Source organism: Eumetopias jubatus, unplaced genomic scaffold (genome assembly GCF_037043125.1).
Source record: "Eumetopias jubatus isolate StellerSeaLion01/CBP00866 unplaced genomic scaffold, mEumJub1_p1.0 scaffold_7, whole genome shotgun sequence".
In the NCBI taxonomy this organism is placed as follows: domain Eukaryota; kingdom Metazoa; phylum Chordata; class Mammalia; order Carnivora; family Otariidae; genus Eumetopias; species Eumetopias jubatus.
The window spans coordinates 2,222,978-2,242,870 of NW_028274813.1; the positions used below are offsets into that span (position 1 = coordinate 2,222,978).

At 60.5% G+C, this 19,893-nt stretch overlaps 2 protein-coding genes across 6 annotated transcripts in view; one reads left to right on the forward strand and one right to left on the reverse strand.

Annotated features, from left to right (window-relative positions):
* The window catches only part of PPP1R13B (protein phosphatase 1 regulatory subunit 13B), an 89,296-nt gene extending 82,970 nt beyond the window's left edge, over positions 1–6,326 (forward strand). For 3 of the 4 annotated variants that reach the window (XM_088024427.1, XM_028101363.2, XM_028101369.2), the window contains 6 exons: positions 857–1,629; positions 2,247–2,384; positions 2,463–2,596; positions 3,478–3,644; positions 4,641–4,840; positions 5,547–6,326. In XM_088024427.1, coding sequence (XP_087880553.1) covers positions 857–1,629; positions 2,247–2,384; positions 2,463–2,596; positions 3,478–3,644; positions 4,641–4,840; positions 5,547–5,588 — 1,454 coding nt within the window. In that variant the 3' untranslated portion in view covers positions 5,589–6,326. The remainder of the gene's footprint in view (positions 1–856; positions 1,630–2,246; positions 2,385–2,462; positions 2,597–3,477; positions 3,645–4,640; positions 4,841–5,546) is intronic. The other variant, XM_028101372.2, reaches the window with a different exon arrangement.
* A 452-nt stretch (positions 6,327–6,778) lies between these two features.
* ZFYVE21 (zinc finger FYVE-type containing 21) lies at positions 6,779–19,606 on the reverse strand. Of its 2 annotated transcripts, XM_028100350.1 has the most exons (8): positions 19,415–19,606; positions 11,511–11,561; positions 10,940–11,108; positions 10,320–10,395; positions 10,145–10,236; positions 9,519–9,572; positions 7,582–7,724; positions 6,779–7,408 (listed from the first exon to the last, which is right to left on the reverse strand). In XM_028100350.1, exons 1-8 carry the CDS (start codon positions 19,550–19,552, stop codon positions 7,373–7,375), a joined length of 759 nt encoding a protein of 252 aa, XP_027956151.1. In that variant the 5' UTR covers positions 19,553–19,606; the 3' UTR covers positions 6,779–7,372. The 2 variants fall into 2 exon arrangements, with proteins under 2 accessions (XP_027956151.1, XP_027956158.1); XM_028100357.2 differs by lacking the exon at positions 9,519–9,572 and having other exon boundaries at positions 19,415–19,605.
* Positions 19,607–19,893: the final 287 nt, after the last annotated feature.

Sequence of the window (19,893 nt, forward strand, 5' to 3'; positions counted from 1 at the left end):
GGAAGCCTAGCTCCCAGAATTTCCTCTTTTTCTCCTGCTTTGTGGAAACGTGTGCAGAAGCTTTCCAAGGGCTGGGGGGGCTGGGGGGGGGCGCTCTGCCTGGATGTGGTCCTCCTGGTCACCTGGCAGAGGCTGAGCCAAGCCCCTGGACGGGAGGCAAGGGTGTGTCTGGTGCTGGGGTAGCCTACCCCTGTGCCCGCAGGGGAGAAGAGCCCTGGCGTGGTGAGGGGCAGTGAGCCCTAGGAGCCGACATGTCCTGGGGATGCAGGTGAGAGAACAGAGCTTGGTCTCATACATCCCGAGGCAGGTAGTGACTGTGACCTGCACAGCAGGGTCCTGTGGGTCAGAGCTGGGCTCAGGCCTCCTCACACATTCTTGGGTGTGGGCTGCAGCTTCCAGACTCCTGGGAGTGCCCAGCCACCCAAAGCCCCAACGGAAGCTCCCTGCTCACCCTGTGGCAGGGCTCTGGCCCCGTTCTCGACAGCTCCTGGGTCGGCGGGCAGAGCCTTCCTGTCTGAGGCGGCCTATGTTCCACAGCGTGAGACTGAGCCTGAGGATCAGAAGCTATTTAGAGATGGTGTCTTCCTCCTTGGCCAGAAAACAAGGAGGGTTGGTTTGGGGTGGGGAGGTTGGGTCTGCAACCACCTTTTTTTTTTTTTCCATTTGAGAAACCCCAAACTCTGGAAGTCCAAATGTAAAAACCAGTGAGAGAGACACTCTGTCTTCCAAAGGGAGTCAGCAGGGAGGGTGGGGGGTCTTTGATCAAAGGGTTCCTGGGGGATCGAAGAGTAGGCCTCAGCACCACGGCCATGCAATGACAGGACTCCATTGCCCCCGTCCTCTGTGTGTCCTCCAGTGTACGGCAAACCCGTGTTGCCCTCCGGCTCAACATCCCCGTCGCCGCTGCCGTTTCTTCACGGGGCGCTGGCCCCAAGCACGTTGCAGCCCCAGCCACCTTCAGAAAGCACCGAGAAAGAACCCGAGCAGGACAGCCCGGCTCCCCCCGGAGACGGCACCGGCACAGGCACCGTGGAGAGCCTGCCGCGGCCGCTCAGCCCCACCAAGCTCACACCCATCGTGCACTCGCCACTGCGCTACCAGAGTGACGCCGACCTGGAGGCCCTGCGCCGGAAGCTGGCCAACGCACCGCGGCCCCTGAAGAAGCGCAGCTCCATCACGGAGCCCGAGGGCCCCGGCGGGCCCAACATCCAGAAGCTGCTGTACCAGCGCTTCAACACCCTGGCGGGGGGCATGGAGGGCACCCCTTTCTACCAGCCCAGCCCCTCACAGGACTTCATGGGCACGCTGGCCGACATGGACAATGGAAACACCACCAACGGGAACCTGGGAGAGGCCAGCCCTGCCCAGCCCACGGCCCCGCTCCCCACTGAGCCTGCCCCATCTTCGGACGCCAATGACAACGAGCTCCCTTCCCCTGAACCAGAGGGCCTCATCTGTCCCCCGAGCACCCACCAAACGGCGGAGCCTGCCGAGGATGACAACAACAACGTGGCCACAGCCCCATCCACAGAGCAGGTCCCCAGCCCTGGGGCCGAGGCCCCCTCACCAGGGGAAGACCAAGCCCCCCCAGCACTGCCCCCCGCTGTGCCCCCACCAGGAGCCTCTACGGTGGGTGTCGTCCTATACCAGGGCCACGGCTTCCTAGTCAGCCAGCCAGTGTTTGTAGAGCACCTGCCTGCATCAGCCACAGTGCTGGGGGCGGTGGGGCTTGCCGGGCCCTCGTCCCTGCCGCCCCTGAGGCCGAGGGGAGGAGAGTATGGCAGTACACCGATGGGGCTCTGGAGAAGTGCCTGGGGCCACAGAGCTCTGAGGACCCAGTCAGATTCCCCCAGGAAGGGAAGCTGCGGCTGGAATTTGAAGGGCAGGCCACGAGAGGAACCTTCTAGACAGGCCCCTCTGGTGGGAGGTCAGTGTTGGAGCAGAGGGGAAAGTGGGAGTCTGCTGTAGTTGGCAGAAATGAGTTGCTGACTCCCAAGCTTGATTGTCACCCCCCTCCCTCCCCACCATGGGTGCTCTGACGAGCCGGGGCCCAGCCCCTGAGCTGCTCTCCCCCAGGGCGCGCTGGCAGGGCCCTGCAAGTGGGCATTCCTCTTGATGCCAGGGGCTGCTCCGCACGGCTGGGTGCACACACTAGCCCCAGCTTCCGTCCCTGTCCCTCCTCCCCACCAGGGCTGGGTGCATTGGCACATGACCTTTAAATCAAAAGTGTGCTTCCTTCCCGGCAGAGCAAACGGACCAACCTGAAGAAACCGAACTCAGAGCGGACGGGACATGGGCTGAGAGTCCGGTTCAATCCCCTGGCACTGCTCCTAGACGCTTCTCTGGAAGGGGAGTTCGACCTGGTGCAAAGGATCATCTATGAGGTGAGTTGAGCCGCAGCCGCAGGCCAGGGCTGCCCTGTGTGCTGGGAGCTGGGGTTCACAAGCACCCTGTGTCTTTAGGTGGAAGACCCTAGCAAGCCCAACGACGAAGGGATCACCCCCCTACACAACGCCGTCTGTGCCGGCCACCACCACATCGTGAAGTTTCTGCTGGACTTCGGGGTCAATGTGAACGCCGCCGACAGCGATGGCTGGTGAGGGTCCCCGGGACACTCGGTCCATGGTAGGAGACGTCCCCAAGCCGTCAGGACCTGGGGAGGGGCAGAGGCAGGAAAGCATGGGCTGGCGCAGCACCTTACCCAAGGCTGCCTCGTCCAGCTGCCCACACCAGCTCTCTGGGTTCTCTTGGGAAAGGCACAGCTTTCATCATGCTTTGCTGCACGTACCTGATTATTAATGGTGTGGGCTGCGCATTTGGCAGATTTTTACTGTTTGGTTTTATTTTATATATTTTTTAAAGACTTATTAAAGAGAGCACAAGCTGTGGGGGGCAGAGAAGGAGAAGCAGACTCCCTGCTGAGCAGGGAGCCCGACGTGGGGCTCAGTCCCAGGACCCCAAGATTATGACCTGAGCCAAAGGCAGACGCTTAACCGACTGAGCCACCCTGGTGCCCCTCTTCCTCTGGTTTTAAATGGTCGGATGACTTGTACGGAAAAGAAACTCAGAGTCCTGCTTTAGTTGGACATTTGCGTGGCTGCCCGGAGGGCCCTCCTGCTGCTGGGCAGGCCCCTGGGTCTCCTGTAGATTTTGTTGTGAACTTCAGGCACCTGTCTGTGGGGTTTGAACATCTGGGTCTTTTAAATTATGGGAAAATACACGTAACACCTTCCACCGCTGCCCCACGAGGGCACATGCAGCGTCGCGCCGTGCGTTTCTGTCGCGGGGCACGCTGCGGGGTGCTCCTCAGGCCCCTCAGGGCCCCGGCCCGTTCAGCAGTGCGCGTGCAGTCTGAGACACTGGGTGAGGAGAAACCGGGCCATTAAAAAGACCAAGCACGAAGCCCGGGGGGCCCCTGGAGGCCCCTGGCCAGCCTGGGCGGTGCCTCGCGATGCGCTCACCCGCCCTCCGTTGCAGGACACCGCTGCACTGCGCCGCCTCTTGCAACAGTGTCCACCTCTGCAAACAGCTGGTGGAGAGCGGCGCCGCCATTTTTGCCTCCACCATCAGTGACATTGAAACTGCGGCGGACAAGTGTGAGGAGACGGAGGAAGGCTACATCCAGTGCTCGCAATTCCTGTACGGTACGTGGGCGCGCGGGCCGCCCGAGCCGCAGGGCCCTCCCCTGGGCCCGGCGCGGAGGTGCGCGTGGTGCTGCGCGCGCGCGGAGAAGCCTGCTTCTGCTTGGGGAGCAGCCCCCCCACCCCAGGTCTCATCAGAATGGAGGTGACGCTGTCCCTTAGGCTCATTCCTAAAAACATGTTTGAAAATCCATGTTGTCAGAAAGATTCTTGCCAAATCTCCAAAAACAAACTTCTCTTTGTGTCAACGCCCCCCCCCCCCCCGGGTGGAGCAGCTGGGGGGCGTAGGGGGCTGGGCGGCAGCCATCTGTCCATTTCTGGGGCACACCAGGGCTTGAAGCACAGCCGAGGGTGCTCCAGGGAGGGAGCCCCCCATCCCTGTCCTGTGGTGACCATCAGTGAGGAGTGCACCGCTTGAGGGGTGAGGCTCGTTCGGGGTTTAATTAAGGCACTTGCGTGGGATCAGACTTGGGGAGCTGGAACAGCACCTCTGCCCCAGGGGTTAAACAGCTGCGGGTCGTCTGCACCACACCTAACTTTGCCCAGCCCTGCCCTTGACCCTGGGGACGCCATGACAAACGGAAGTGGGCCCTAAGCTCCCCGAGGCCACAGTCACAGTGACAGCCGTGCCAGGAGGAGGGCGGCAGGAAGTAGCCAAGTAGCCGGGGCCATCGCCCGCACCCCACCCCCACCCCGGCTCTTCTCAAGGTCCCCGCAGTCACTCCAGGCAGGAGCCTGCTTGGTGGCTGTGGTGCGGGGGCGCGGAGCTCTGCAGCCGCTGTTGGGGGCTCCCCACACCCAGGAGCAGTCAGGTGGCTTCCTAGTTGACTTTTGGGAATTGTTCCAGGTGGCAGTTGTAAGGTTGACCTTAAGGAGCGCCTCGGCAAGCAGCACACCTTTGCCCCCGGCCCCAGCACTTCAGGAGCCGGGTGACGCCTGCCGGGCAGAGAAAGGGTGGGGACAGGGCCCCCTGACCAAATGCTTACTGTCCCATCCCAGGGGTGCAGGAGAAGCTGGGCGTGATGAACAAAGGAGTGGTGTACGCTCTGTGGGGCTATGAGGCCCAGAACAGCGATGAGCTGTCTTTCCATGAAGGGGATGCCATCACCATCCTGCGGCGCAAGGACGAGAGTGAGACCGAGTGGTGGTGGGCTCGCCTTGGGGACCGGGAGGGCTACGTGCCCAAGAACCTGCTGGGGGTAAGCACCGCGAGCTCGCTGCTCTGGGGTTGGCCTTGTCGGTCTGGCGGTTCCGTCCCGTTCTCCCCGCCCCGGGGCTCCACGTGGGGGCAGATCCTGCAGGGCGACGGCGGTAGGAGACGGCCGTTCTCCACCCTCAGCGCCGCCTCTGCGAGTGGGTGAGTTTGCAGAGGTGGCAGGAGGCTCTGGCAGGTCCCGCACTCACACCGTGGGAGCTGCAGGGGTGCCTGCTGTGGAGCCCCGAGCACCCTGATGGAGGAGCTTTGGAGAGCAGCCCATATCACAACTCTCTGTGGTCCTGACATGTCTCTGGGTTGGGGGGGGGGGCATGCGGGTTGCCACCTCTGTCGGGTTTGTAACTGCCCTCCGCCCTTCAGCAGAGCAGGTGCCTCTGCGCTCCTCCCACACGCCTGGTAGGGCTGGCGGATGCGGCTTCCGTTCTGCCGAAGTGAACCAGGCCGAGAACCAGAGATGCTGGCCTGGAGCGGAGAGGGGAACTTAGAGCCACCAGCACGGGTTCTAGGTGGTGCCATGTGCTAGGAGAGGCTGTCCTGCAGTGGGGTACAACTCGTAGAGGGAGTTGGGACCCCAGATGGTGGGTAGCCGCCGAGTGTCAGCCTGACAGGGCAGCCAGCTGTGTGGCCCTGGGCGCCCCTTCCGTTCAGCATGCCGTGGCCTCGTCCTGACTGCTCCTATTGCTTCCCAGTTGTACCCGCGGATCAAACCCCGACAGCGAACGCTAGCCTGATCTTCCCTTTGGAGCACTGCACGGGCTTGCCAGCCGAGGAGCCACCAGAGACACCGCTCTGCTGTTTCTCCAGGAAAGCTGAAGCTAGACATGGTTTATTATGGTGCTCACTTCAGCAGACAGCATCCACAATGTGAAATTACTGCAGTTTCTAGGTGAGGCCCTTTCTTCAGTTTGCCCATAACTGGGAGAGGTACTTTTGCCTCCAAGAAGACTGAATTTTGCCAATTACTGTAAATCTAAATAAATATCCAGCTTTCTAAACAGTTGTCCCTGTTGCCAATAAGAATCCCTAGAATTTCCCTGGTTGGTTGCCAGTGAAGACAAACCCTCTTACTGACTTGGCCCCAAGGCCGTCCCTCGTTCTCGATGTCACCCCCACCCCAACACTGAAAACTTGCAACCGCAGTCAGGTGTGCCCCCGGCTCAAGCCCGCCTTGTCACTGGAAGTCCTGGCACCCCACCGCCCTTCCTACCCTCACCACGTGCATCTCTTCCTTCCCCTACCAAAGGGGCCTCCGTATGGAAATTTCCATCAGTGGTGGTGCTTGGTGCGTGTGTCCCGGGCATTGGTGTAGGTACATACAGGCTGGTGGTGCTGGGCTGAACCGGCACAGCCCAGGCACCAGGGCCATTAATACCGAGGGACAGGCAGTCAGGAGCCTCCAGCCAGCACCCTGCCTTCCCTGCAGCCTCTTGCTGCTCAGGTGGGCCGGGGTGGAGCAGATGGGGGGGGTGCCTGCGTGGGAGGGCGGGGGCCAGCCAAGATGCAATAACCTTGGCCCAGTCCAGACTCATTTGAACTGTGCGTACAGACTTTTCTATACCAAAAGTATTTTTTGACTAGACCATTCGCAACTACCAAAATGATATTGGAAATGTTTTTTTCTCATTAAAATCCAGGCCCTTAGGCTTTATTTTTCATGTATGAGTCCTGTGTATAGTTTATGTATAAACCCGCTGCTGTAGCTAGTTACCTTGAAGCTTTGATTGTACACGGTGTGGTGATGAAACACGAGCGCCCCTGCGGATGGCCTCTGGTGCTGGCAGCCCCCCGCTGCGCCCTGTGAATGTGCACAATAAACCGCTGTCTCTTACCGGCGGCTGCGAGTCTTGTGTTTTGGAGCCAGAACAGAGCTGCAGCATGAAAGCTCAAGTTTTTCTGGACACAGTGAGGCAGAACTGATCCGTATTTTCAAAATAGGTTTTAATCATAAGCTTTATATACAATTGTTGTACAATTATTTTAATAAAGTGAAATAGTAAGTGAAAAGTACAAAAAGCAAAGCTGGCTCTTCCCCCTTAGTGAAGTATAAAAGGTTTGTTCGTAGCCCCAGATTAGTGATGCAGCAAGTGAACAGTCTATATAAACGGGCTCGGGCAAATGGGAAAGTGGCGCCCTAGAGCCAGGCTCCTGCACAGAGCAGGCCTGCGTTACCGCTGCCCAAGTCATCGCGGTGCAGGAGTGAACACTGAGGGGCCAGAACCTTCTAGTAAACCTGGGCAGCCATAAAAGCATGGCTTAAGTTATGCTAAAAATAGTTTAGCAGTAGTGTAATGCCATCTCTCCCACCTCCAATTAAGTATCAACAAGATAATACACCGACTCTAAAGCCTGAAGCTGTTTAGAGCATTAATAAACTGTGCATATTGCACCAGATAAGCAAGCACTTCTGTTTCTCCAAACACTCGAATTGTATTTCCCAGCACGTGTAGGGTTAGTTGCCTCTGCGTGCAGAGAGCAGGCTCCGCGGTTCCACGTTGAGAGTCTGTCCTGCACGGAGTTACTGGTCCCGTGACTCGTAGAGGAGCTTGGTGGCCTAGAACGTGACCAGAGAGGCGTGCTTGGTCCTGTGCCTGGTTGGAGCTGGCAGGGGCACCCCCTCCCTGGAGGGCAGGGCTTCCTCTGGGAAAGGTGGGCCTGCACGCGAAGCAGAAGGGCCCAGGCCCCCCACCACACCCCACACATCCCTGCCCACCTCAGCCCAGGTACCTTGTGCATGGCCGCCAGCCAAGCTGTCGACTGCCTCCTGCTGGCATTTGCATCCTCCCCCGCCGTCAGCCTCAGCTGGGTCATGCCCTCCGCCCCTGGTGCTGCGTACTGCAGGGACATGCCTGTGGCCCGTGCGTTGCCCCCTGGAGGAGGGAGACGCGGTCAGGAGGCCCACGGGGACCCCCAAGCACCCAGGATTCTACCCGCCGTCCCACCCCTCACACTGGTGCCGGAGGCCGGGTGGCAGGGGCCTGTGCTCCAGAGGCCTTCTGGTGGATGACCCCAAATTCACAGGGTGGGAAAGGAAGTCTCCTGGCCTGGCCCTCCAGGGCCCGGGCTACACCGTACCACATCACTGAGCCAAGTGAGACAAACAAGGCTGCGACACCCAGTCCCCCATGGGGACGCCTGTGCTCAGGAAGACCCAACCAGGCCGGCCGGCTCCACGTGCATACCAATCCCACCCGCCTGCAGCCAGAGCGCAGGGCCCGCCTGGAGCACACAGGCCATCACTCCGGCCTCGCAGCCATCCCGCCGCTGGGGATGGAGAGTGCGAGCAAGGCCCAGCAGAGACGTGCCGACACCCCACCCGCATGCGTGAGCGCCTGCAAACATGCCATGGCGGGGAGCGGCCCTCTTCAGGCCGGGGCCAGCCGCTCAAGAACCCACCGCTCACGAACAGGCCGGCGCTCTCTGTCACGACTAGTCCGAGAAGTCCGCGCAGACCAAGCCTCAGGGTGAAGTCCACCTACAGCTTTCCTACTTTGTGACTTGAGGATGAAAACTCCATTTTGAGCAGGAATCCACCTCATGGAAGATTCCTTCCATCAGACACTGATCTCAGAGTCAAACCTGAGAGCCTGCCTCTCCCCCAGACCCGTGGACTGTGGACAGCACCTGCGGACGGCGGAGAGGGCCGGGCCACCGTACGATGGCAACAGTAAAGTGCTGTCCCATCTGAGGCCGGGGAGGCCATGTTCCATCTGTGCGTGTCACCAGGTGGGTCCCTGACCAGATCCCTGCAGGAGTGCCCACTCCCACTAGGGGGCACGCCAACCACAGCTCCGCCCACCCCCTGCTCTTCTGAGTTTAATTGGCACACAGCCCGTTGCCCCTGGCCGCTTCTGCACTTTGTGAGCATCCAGGGAGCCGGCAAAGCCAACAGCGACTGCCTGGCAGCACCTCTGACTGCCGTCTGCTCAGAACGTTACCACACCCAGGAAGACAGGGTTCTGGGCTTCCAAAGGTTCTAGAAAACTTCTGGCAGAGCAGGGGTCACTGCACCCCAAAAACTGCCAGAAGGCGGTGTGCGGCACCAGAAGCCCCAGGGCCCTGCCAAGGAAGACGAGGCTTCACCAGGCCTGGGAGGGGCTCCGACCAGGTGCGTTCCTGAGTCCCGCCCCCCCAACTCCCTAACAGGAGGCAGGCAGAGGGGCACCCAGGCTGACCCCCGGCTTCTCCACGCCCTGCCCTTTGTACCTTGGTGTCTTCGACTCCCACCTGCCACAGGCAACTGGTGTGTTGCCAACGTGCACACCCTGTGCTTGGGGCACAGAGGCAGGGGAACACTCCCCCTCCGGGGACTCAGACGGAAGCGCAGAGCTGGCCAAGGCTCCCGGAGGAGCAGAGTGAGCCTGGCTGTGAAGGCGCAGGGAAGTCCTAGAGGGCAGCCGCCCACAGCACCCCGCTGCCCCCGGACTCGGCCAGCTCGGGGCCGGCAAATGCTGACGCACAGCTCTGAAACACTGGGTAAAGCTGCCCCCCTTGGCATTGAGAAACGGAGTGGATAAGCTACACTTCTGCTGCCAGGATACTTCCGGTCATGCTTCTTATACCCACATGTTAGGCCCAACCTCTTTCAAATCAACCGAACAAGTGACTACTTCCCAGCCGCGGCGCGGCAGGCAGGAGAGGGCGGCGCATAGCGTGTGGCTGACCTTCAGAGACGGGCTGGCTCCCCAGGAGGCTGGTGTAAGTGTGAATGTCTTTTTCTACGTCAAGAAGGTAGGCAGGCAGGAGAGAAGAACAACCAAGAGCCAATCAGAAAACAAAGCGCAAAGGAATCAGTCACATGGACTTTTTTCAGCACACTCTGCACCACACGGAACACAGACTCTACTTCCACGGAAAGACAGCTACTAAAGCAGAGAAGCCGAGGTGGAAAGATCCAGGGGGAAATGCTCGGGAAGCTCACCAAGGAAACATAAGGGGATCTCGTTTCCACAGAAACCTGACAGGAGCAGAAGGGCTGGTTCCCAGTGAGCCACCACTCAGAGCCTCTGAGCACAGGGGTGATGCCAACTGCGCTGGGAGCTTTATCCTCGGTGTGAGGCCAACAATAATAGGACAGAAGAGCCTTTCTGTGGCACATTCGGGCAAATTCTTCATCGTTGGACACATTCAGCCCCTTCACCTGGCAGGTTTCTGAAGACACTTAACTAAACACAAGCCCGGAAGGACAACGGGCAGGCCCCTCAGAGACCCGAGACCCCATCCTGCAGGCCACGGCGCCCTCTCCAGAAGCCCCCCCCACCACTCGCACCGAACCTCCTGCCGCACTTACCCCCGGGGGGGAAGCCTTCCGTGAGGACCTGCACGGTGGAAATGCGTGCGATTTCAATCTCGTGGCGGCTGTCCCCTTCCAGAAGCAAGTACCTAGGGGACACAGCAGCCACACCACGTCACCCCAGGGTCAAAATGACAAAGCTGTCCGTGCCGGGCAGCACTCTGCCTCTTACCTCTGGTTGTTGGAGAGACGGCAAACCATTGCTTCTGGTTTCTCGGCGTCTCCAAAAGTTACGAGGAAGGTGGCTCCTGCGGATAGAAGAACAGACATGAGAACACAGCAGCCCCACTCACGCCTCACCCTCCCTGGCCAGGCGAGGCCAGCTCCCAGGGGGATGCGCCCCCAGGACGAGGTGAATCCAAGCGAGATCAGGGCCGTGGCTGCGCCCGCGGGCCCACCCAATGGGGCGGCAAGGCCGTGACGGAGGAAGAGCAGAAGGCGCCGCAGTCGGGAGAGGCTCTGTGCACTCTGAAAGCTCTAGGACCTTCCATCCTTCCCTGAAAGGCCCTGGGGGCTCCATCCCAAGGCCCCGACCCAAGAGCACAGAGCCCTCCACCCACAGGCTCCAGAAGCAGCCAGGGCAAGACCAGAACAGGGGAGAAGGCCCGCAAGCTGCCCCAGCAGAGCCGCACAGCAGGGCCCCGGGGAGGAGGGGGCTCGGGCTTGGAGCCCCTGGGGAGGCAGACCCTTCGCCCGCCCACGGAAGCAGCTCCATCGCTACTTGGACAGGGAGCCGGAGAGGTGGGGACAGAGCTCTCGCGGGCCAGTGGTGCCCAGGCGGCCCAGGCTTACCACTCAGGAGCACTTTGAGCTGCTTGTCGTAGAACTCGGCCTCCTTGTGGGACACGAGCGCGCACTCGGCGCACTGCCGCACGGGGTCCACGAAGCACATGCGCCGCAGCGGCACCTTCTGGCCACAGCACTTGTCACAGAAGCACTTCCCACACCTGCGACAGTGGTGCTGCAGATGCAGGGGCGGTAGTGAGGGGACAGAGGACGGGTGCCCCCGCCCCCCCATCGCCGGACACTGGCCCCGCAAGGGTCTTTGCCATCAGAGGGATGAGGTCGCCCCGACGGCTGCACACACGGCGGGCCGCTCTGCTGCCCCACCTCCTGCGGGCCACTGGGCTCTACGTCCTGCTGCCCACCCGCCAGGCCACCCCCCCTCCTCGGAGGGCAAGACCCACGTGTGTGGCAGCGCCTGGCACGGTCACACGGGTGTGCAAGCCTCACTCGGACCCCAGGGCCGAGTCACCAGTCTGCTCTCCTCAGGCGGACGCCAGGACAAACAAGGTGCACACACCCCCACCCCAGAAGGGGCTCGATGCTGGCCTGGGCCCCCCACCCGATGGCCTTAGCTCACCTTTCTGGTGAGAAAGTCAAACTTGGCATCACACTGCATACATCTCGGGCACTAGGACGGAAGACAACCAAGTATCAGGACCCAGCTCTGAGCGCAGCTGGGACAGCGCCCCTCCCGCCCCTCCCAGCCCAGACGCCCGGGTGGCCTTCAACGGGCCAGAGACAGGGCAGCGGTCTCGGCCACCAGTTCGTGAGGCCCACAGGCTGGGTGGCCCTCCCCAGCCCCATGCCGTGGGGGTCGGGGTGGGGGGGGCCACCAAGGCCACAGGTGATGTCCAAGCCTGAGCAGCCACAAGCAAGGAATGGCTCAGATGGCATGTCAGGGACCCTGGGGCACACTCGGGCCAGGGGTCAGAGCCCGAACGGCCACACTGGGGCTGTCCTAGTGCTGGAAGCAAGGATCCAAGTCATGGAAGGAGCACGACACTGCACAGCAGGAATTCACCTGCCGCAGGCCAGGCCAGGAGCACCCTGCTGTACACATCAAGGAAAGCGAGGCAAGGCGGCTAAGTGGGGGGAGGCCCGGCCGGCAACGGCCCACACACAGGACACTGCCAGGCCCGGAAATGCTCTCGAATGCTCCTCAGAGTAAGGAACCAGAGGGAAGGGCAGCGGCCAGGCGCAGGCGGCTGGCCTCACAGGGATGGGCACCCCAGAAGTGCACAGGGACTAGGGCGCTGGGCATCAAGGGGAGGCCTCTGTCCCCCAAGTGCTCTCAGAACAGACAGCCCTGCGAGTGGCCCTGCTTCAGGCACTGAGGACGAGGGACGAGTTCAGACCTCTAAGCTAACACAAGACAAGAATCGGTTCAGATTTTGCCAGAAGCACCAAAGGGCTGTCCCAGCACTGACGCAGCTCAGCTTCCCACGGTGGGAAAGCTGCTCCTGGACCCAAATGGAGCTTTAGCCCAACTCGGCAACAGGGAAACTGCCCCCCCACAACCCCCCCCACCCCGAGGCAGGGAGGAGGGCTTCTGATTGGGACCTGGTTCGGGGGACAGCCAGTCCTGCCCAGCGGGGCCTCCCCTCACCCCCACCGACCTCCTTCACTCTGGTCAGCTGGGGCACTGGCCAGCCCGTGCCGCCCATCTCCCCCTGCTCTCTGCACCCTTCTGGGCCTCGGCCTCCCCCAAGGCGGCTCCACGAGTCGGGCAAGCGGGGAGCTGAGGGATTCGAGTTAGGTGCCACGTGCCCACTAGTTTGTGTTGGTCCAAAGCAGAGTCCAGTGGTGCCGGCACCGTGCAGATGCTCCTGGGGGAGGCCTGGGCCCCTGTCCTTCCCCGCTGGAGGGGCTTTCCAGACACCACCCTGCGGCCACAGCCCTGGCACTGGGAGTGGTGTCTAAGCTTTCCGAGATCCCGTGGCTCACATTTTCTTGTTTCCTCTTTGCTCGTAAGCTGCTTTCTGGACTGGGACACAGGTCTTGGCCCACCCTGGCCTTCCAGAACCATCTATAGAGTCCCCCAGTGGCTGCGAGTGTGAGCTGGCTGCTCAGTGCGCCCTTGCTGCTTCCGCCCACCCCCTGCCACTGCCTCTCCCTTCTGTGAGTTCTGGAACGCTGCTTGTGTTTGGCACTCAGGCCTCTGCACTGTGGCAGGGCCCCAGGCTGTGTGTGACCCCCAGCAATGCCAGCCACGGACTCCACCAGAAAAAGCCTCCATCCAGGGTGAGGCCAGTGCACACGGGAAAGCCGGCCTGCTGCCCCTCCCGCGCCCCCTCTCCCTCTCCACCAACAAAGACGGTCTCATGTCTCTTGCCTACCGTGAGGCTGTGGTGTTTGGGCAAGTTGAAGACCAACTTTTTTTTTTTTTTTAATTAACATATAATGTATTATTTGTTTCAGGGGTACAGGTCTGTGATTCAACAGTCTTGCACAATTCACAGCGCTCGCCATAGCACATACCCTCCCCAATGTCTGTTACCCAGCCACCCCGTCCCTCCCACCCCCCCTCCACTCCAGCAACCCTCAGTTTGTTTCCTGAGATTAAGAGTCTCTTATGGTTTGTCTCCCTCTCCGGTTTTGTCTTGTTTCATTTTTCCCTCCCTTCCCCTATGAGCCTCTGTCTTGTTTCTCAAATTCCTCGTATCAGTGAGATCATATGATAATTATCTTTTACTGACTGACTTATTTCGCTCAGCATAATACCTTCTAGTTCCATCCATGTCGTTGCAAATGGCAAGATTTCATTTTTGATGGCTGAATAATATTCCAGAGAGAGAGAGAGAGAGAGAGAGACTCACAACTTCTTTATCCATTCATCTGTCGATGGACATCTTGGCTCTTTCCACAGTTTGGCTATTGTGGACGTTGCTGCTATAAACATCGGGGTACACGTACCCCTTCAGATCCCTACATTTGTATCTTTGGGGTAAATACCCAGTAGTGCAGTTGCTGGATCATATGGTAGCTCTATTTTCAACTGTTTGAGGAACCTCCATACTGTTTTCCAGAGTGGCTGCACCAGCTTTGCATTCCCACCAACAGTGTAGGAGGGCTCCCCTTTCTCCACATCCCCGCCAACATGTCGTTTCTTGACTTGTTAATTTTAGCCATTCTGACTGCTGTGAGGTGGTATCTCACTGAGGTTTTGATTTGGATTTCCCTGATGCCAAGTGATGTTGAGCACCTTTTCATGTGTCTGTTGGCCATTTGGATGGAAGACCGGAGCTGAAGGCAGACGCTTAACGACTGAGCCACCCAGGCGCCCCGGAAGACCGACTTTTAAACATAAGACCACATCCAGAATTTAAAACGTGCTCCCTTAACAATGTAAGTGACATAGACATTTATTACTCTAAATAACGGATGAGGTGGGCGCCTGGGTGGCTCAGTTGGTTAAGCGACTGCCTTCAGCTCGGGTCATGATCCTGGAGTCCCAGGATCGAGTCCCACATCGGGCTCCCTGCTCGGCGGGGAGTCTGCTTCTCCCTCTGACCCTCTTCCCTCTCGTGCTCTCTCTCTCAAATAAATAAAATCTTAAAAAATAAATAAATAACCAATGAGGGGATTCAGAAAACTGACAGATTTTTAAACAAGGTAATTTGCTGATCATGTAACAGAAAAGACACTTTTAAAATTATCAACAGCAATTTAAAGAGAATGAAATAAAGCAAGAGACAAAGAGACTAAAGTAAAAGTATGGCCAAAGAACAGATGCCTGAGAAACTGTCCCCAGAGCAAACAAACACGACGGGCATGGCCGGGCCCGCAGCTGTGACTCTGGGACTAGACTGAATGACTCGCAAAGGCCCGGGGCCACAGACAAGGCCCCACAGCCCAGACCCCGGTGCAGCCCGCGACCCACACCCTATGCCTGAGACCCCCGCACGCCCAGGCCGTGTGGTCCCCGCCAGGGCGGGAGGGGGTTGAGGCTCCAACATGCAGGATCTCCAGGGCCAACGGAGTCAGGGTAGGCCCCCCCCGAAGGACCTCGGGGAACTCTGTGAGGGAGGGTCCCGCATGTGGTGCCCACGGACCTATCAGACAGAGGCCGCCCCCCGGGGTCCCCCGGGGACGGACTCCTTGAGAACAGGAGGCTCCAGCCTAGCCTCTCGGGGCCCCGCGCTCACTTCACGGGCCTCTCGCCCAGCGGACGGGATGGAGGAAGCTGGTGGCAAGGGGTGGCCTCTGGAGGGTGCGCTGGGCACCGCGGAGGACAGGGCGGCAGCCCCACACACGCTCCCCTGGCCTCCGACTCCTGGCTGGTTCAGTAACCCCGCAGCGGATGCAGGAGCTGAGACCGGCCCAGGGCCACAGAACAGAAGCGCCTCAGGAACTCCAGGCTCCCCCAACCCGCAGCCGAGAGAGGTCTGCTGACCGCTGCCCGACCCTCACACAAGGAACCCCCAAAGGTGCCCAGGGCAACTCCAGAACCAGCCCCAGCGGATAGCTGACAGAGGGTCTCCCCTCAACATCAAAACAGAAAATACAGAGTTTGAAGTGTTTAAAGGAAGGTCAAAAAAGGTTACTGTAAAAGAAAAGCTTGAGGAGCACTGTGCCCCCTCCCTGGGGGCTGGGGGACCCCCGCGCTCCACGCCCCATGTCACCCCCCCCACCCGCAGCGCTGCCGGCGGTGCTCCCTGGCTGGCTGGCACCAGACCCCTCAGATCCTCACATGCCACCGTGTCTTAAGTTCCTCAGGTGCAAACATCCTGAAAATAAAATTTAAAAGTATTTGTATTAATGTATCTTTATCGAAAGATAATCCCTTCTAGGAGCGCCTGGCTGGCTCAGCAGGAAGAACGTGCAATCTTGATCTTGGGGTCATGGGTTCGAGCCCCATGCTGGGTGTAGACGTTGCTTAAAAAATAAAATCTTTAATTAAAAAAAATAATAATCCCTTTTAAAAAGTAAAAGCTTAATTCCTAAAACAAACTGACCTGTTCAAAGATTTAACTGCTTAATTAACGAAGGAACCAGTAAACTGTTAAAAACCCTGCTCAAGGGAGTGGGGGGGGGAGACCCTGTGATGGTGCAAGGAACAAGATGATGTGGCTGAAGAGGCGAAATGGCGGGCGTCACGGGAGACGGGCACGCCCCCGCGGGACAGCGCCCGTCTGTGTCCCCTACCCAGACCCCCGGTGCCACTGGTTCCTGAAAAAGACACAGAGCCTAGGGATAGAAGTGCGCCCCGGGAAGAGGCGCTGCCACAGCCCACGTTCAGGGGCCCTCCACTGTGGCATTTCCGTGAGCCAACAGCAGAGGGGTCCTGGGGGGTGGGAGGCAGGGTGCCCCCTGGGGTCCCGCAGAGCAAGTGTGGGTCCCCACCACCACCTTGACTGTGCTGGGAAAGTTCCTGCTGAGAACCCCTTGCCATGTGACTTAGATGACTCAGTTGCCCCCAATCACCCGTGACAAGGCTGGACACGGACCCCAAATTCATTCCATTCTTCATCCTGTTCTTGACTGGCTGACCTGTTTGTCTGGGCTCATGGATGGGAACAGAATGCCCATTAACCTCACTTGGTCCATCCTTCAGGCCCGTAGATGACGGCCCACCCTCAGCCTGAGACAGGCAGACCCAGGGTCGTGCGGCCCCTGACGTCAGGTCACAGGACCCACGCCTCCAAGCAGGCCGCTGCCTGCACCAGCGCCTTCCCCCTCCCACCCGACCCTCGTCCAGCCGGGGTCCCTCCCCCCATAAAGCAAGCCTGTCCCCGCCTGGCCTCAGAGACCCTGGCGGACCCCACGGTCTCCCTCCTGCAGCCACGGCTCCTTCCCCGGCGGGCAGTGACCCCATCCAATATGATCTCTCCTGACTCAGGGTTTGTTTCTTCGACACACTTGTTCTCTCCTCCCCAATTCTGTGGCTAGAGTACCCAAGTGTCAAAGTGCCAAGCGCCATCATCATTGGTTACGCCCCGTGAAGACGGGAAGGGGGAGTGCACGGTGCAGAGTTTTTAAGGGTAAAACTCAGTGTCTCCATCTACTTGTGCCAAGTCCCTCTAGCCCCATGCCCAGTGAGCCCACCGCAAGCCCACTCTCCACCATCACTCACACAACCCGGACGCAACGGCCAGGCCTCCTGCGAACTTGCCCCACGTCCCACAAGCCCCGAGGGAGCAGACTGCTACTCCTCAGTGTTTAGCGACTGTTATTCCGCAGGAACCCCTCTGGGAAGCGGAGGGCGACAGACCATCTCTCCGTGCATGCATGCGTACACACACTCCCCCTCCCCACCCACATTTTCAACACTTTTAAGGGATGTCCCTGCAGGCCCAAGTTAACCACCTGGCACAGGGGCAGGCAGCCGGTAAGTACACAACAGATGTGGAATGGGCTGGCCTCAGGGTGACCCAGTAGGAAAGAGAGTCACGATGACACTAGGAGGACCACCCACAAACACGTCAATGACACTGGCAGACAGCAAGAAGTGGGTGGAAGCGGAGGGTCTACGGGACACCCTCCTGCCACGTCTATCCAATTCTGATTCCCCTCCCCCATTCCGAACCACCACGAATAAACAAACCTGTTTCTCACCGCCGGCATCGCACGCTTGCTTCTCCCCGGCACACAAAGGTCCCCGTGTCCCAGAAGCGCGGCGGGCAGCGCGCAGCAGGGGGCGTCCCTTCCGCGGCAGTGCCAGGCGCCAGGCTAGTGGCCGAGGAGCTGCCACGGCAGCCTTCCCCGGGGCTGCCGGAGGCTCCTAGCCCACACCGCCCCCTGCCAAGTTTCTCTTCCTCCAGAACACTCCCGGCTACGTTGTGGACTCTGGGACCATGCCCCACTAGAGAGTCCCCTGCAGCGCTCCCCTCCCCCACAGCCACTGGAAGGCCTCCAGGGCCTGGCCTGGCTCTTCGATTGCGAGTGTGAATCCTGCCGAACGGGGACGCTCTGGAGCGACGCCCGCCACCCTTTCAGCTTGGGAATGAATCTCCTGCTGAAGGAGGGACGCCTCCCAGACACCAGCATTCCCACCCAGCTGCACCAGCACTCCGCGAGAGTTCCAGACCCCTCTCATTGCTTCCTGGTCAGCAGGGGCCATGATGGAAAAATGCTGCCCCCCACTCCCGCACCTCTGTGACACATGGGCGACCACCCCGTGATCTGGCCACACATGATGTGCCCACAGGTGCAGAGTCAGGGCCGCCAGCGGGTCACGGCCGCCCCTCCCCCAGTGCGGAGGAGAGTGGGTCACCTGCCTGTCTCCACCTCGAGCTGTGCGACTCTGACTTCTCTGACCGCCGTAACCTGCGCCAGGCTCCTCAACAGGCCTGTAAGGGACTCTATGACACGAACAAACGTATGACAACGAGAGCCACGATACTTTTATCTTTCCACAGCACTAACCAAGGAGGCCCTGAGAGCAAAGGTACATGCTGTTCAGAGTAGGAGCACCAAGGGTAAAGCTGCAGGAAAGAGATCACACGGGGCCACAAGGGGCCCAGGCCGGGGAGGCCCACGGCTTGGCCGCTGACCTCCAGGCTGGCCCCTCCTCCCCGCCGCCCTGCGCACGGCCCCTCCCCAGCTTCTGGGCGCTTGCCCTCCTCCCACACCACACACCTGATTTCACTCCTCTGCTGAAACCCTGTGGCCGGAACAGCGATTCTCAGGGAGGAAGGGAGGGTGGCTGATCAGACACAGGAGGTGCTTGTCACTTAAAGCACTTTCAACAATCATGGGTTGCTAATTTCTTTCAGACGGTTTTGATTTACAGGAATGCATGGACTTCTGTCCCTTGGCCTCCGGGAACTGAGAATTGCTGACTTATGGTCACAGAAGGGCCTTCAGAAGGTGCCGCCCTCACCCCGCCAGCAGGGACAGCTCGCGCCTCCCCCAGCCTCAGCCCTCCGGCCACAGCTGCTCGTGCCTCTCCAAGCAGGTGCGGTTCCCCAACCAGGACGCCCTCCTTACTGTCCGTCCGGAGCCTCCTGCTCCAACCCAGCACTCCGCTCGCACCACCCAAGAGCCCCCCAGGCCTCGCGGGGGCCGCTCCGCCGCTCCCCCCACGGGGCAGGGGCTCCACTGAGCAGCTCAACCAACGAAGTGGAATTCCCACATGACCTCGCAGGTGGGCAGAGCCCGCGCCGAGCGGGTGGGACTGCCCGTGCGGGGCGCACTTCGCGCGGGGGGTGGGCGGGCCTGGGCGCCCCGAGAAAGAACCAGGCAGGGGGCCCAGTGCCCATGGCCCCGGAAGGGCTGCAGCGCGGGCGACTGGAGCCCGGGATACCGAGGGTAGCCGTGGGGGGCCCCGGAAGGGCAGCAGGAGCCAGCCGAAGCGGTTCGGGGTCCCGGGACCCTAACGGGAGTGCCGGGGCGCAGACGAAGGGTCTCGGGAGAGCGGGGCGCGTACAGGGGGCCCTCGGGCTCGGAAGGGGGTCCCGGAGCGCGGAGAGGGTGCCGGGGGTCTCGGGCGAGCGGGGCGCGGAGGAGGGGACGGGAAGCTGGCGGGCGGCGGCGACCTACCTCCTTGTCCGGGACCCACTGAGGCTCCTCCAGGCCGAAGGGGCTGCCAAGGGCGCGGTGCTCGGGCACCATGCGCAGGCCGCTGGGGGAGCGCACCAGCTTCTTGGCATCGCGGCGCGCGGCCACCTCGGAGGACATGACGCCGCCTCAGCGCTCGCCAGGCTCGCGGACCCTGGTCCTGCCAGGAGCCCCGCCCCGCCCTCGTGGATGACAGGGGCCGCGTCCAATCGCCACGCCCGGCTCGGAGGGCGAACCAATCGACGCCCGGGATCCGCCCCATCGCTGCGCTTTTCAGTACGCGCAAGGGCACCTCCTCGGCCACCCTGCGGTCGGTCACCAATCGGCAGTGAGGACGCGCCCAGGCACGCCCCGTCTCCTGGGGACGACTGAGACTTTGGATTGGTCAGTTAGTCTGCGACGTAGCGCTGCTTCCTCTCTGATTGGCAAATCCGGTGCGGGACGTCCGGCTCTCATTGGAA

What these genes read in the sequence shown, in the direction of transcription:
- ZFYVE21 (XM_028100350.1), bottom strand. Translation starts at nt 19,552, where the DNA reads ATGTCCTCCGAGGTGGCCGCGCGCCGCGATGCCAAGAAGCTGGTGCGC. An exon ending in GCTCAAAGTGCTCCTGAGTG is followed by an intron (nt 10,396 to 10,939) that starts GTAAGCCTGGGC and finishes TTCTATCCGCAG; the next exon opens with GAGCCACCTTCCTCGTAACT. An exon ending in GGCTGGCGGCCATGCACAAG is followed by an intron (nt 7,409 to 7,581) that starts GTACCTGGGCTG and finishes GTCACGTTCTAG; the next exon opens with GCCACCAAGCTCCTCTACGA.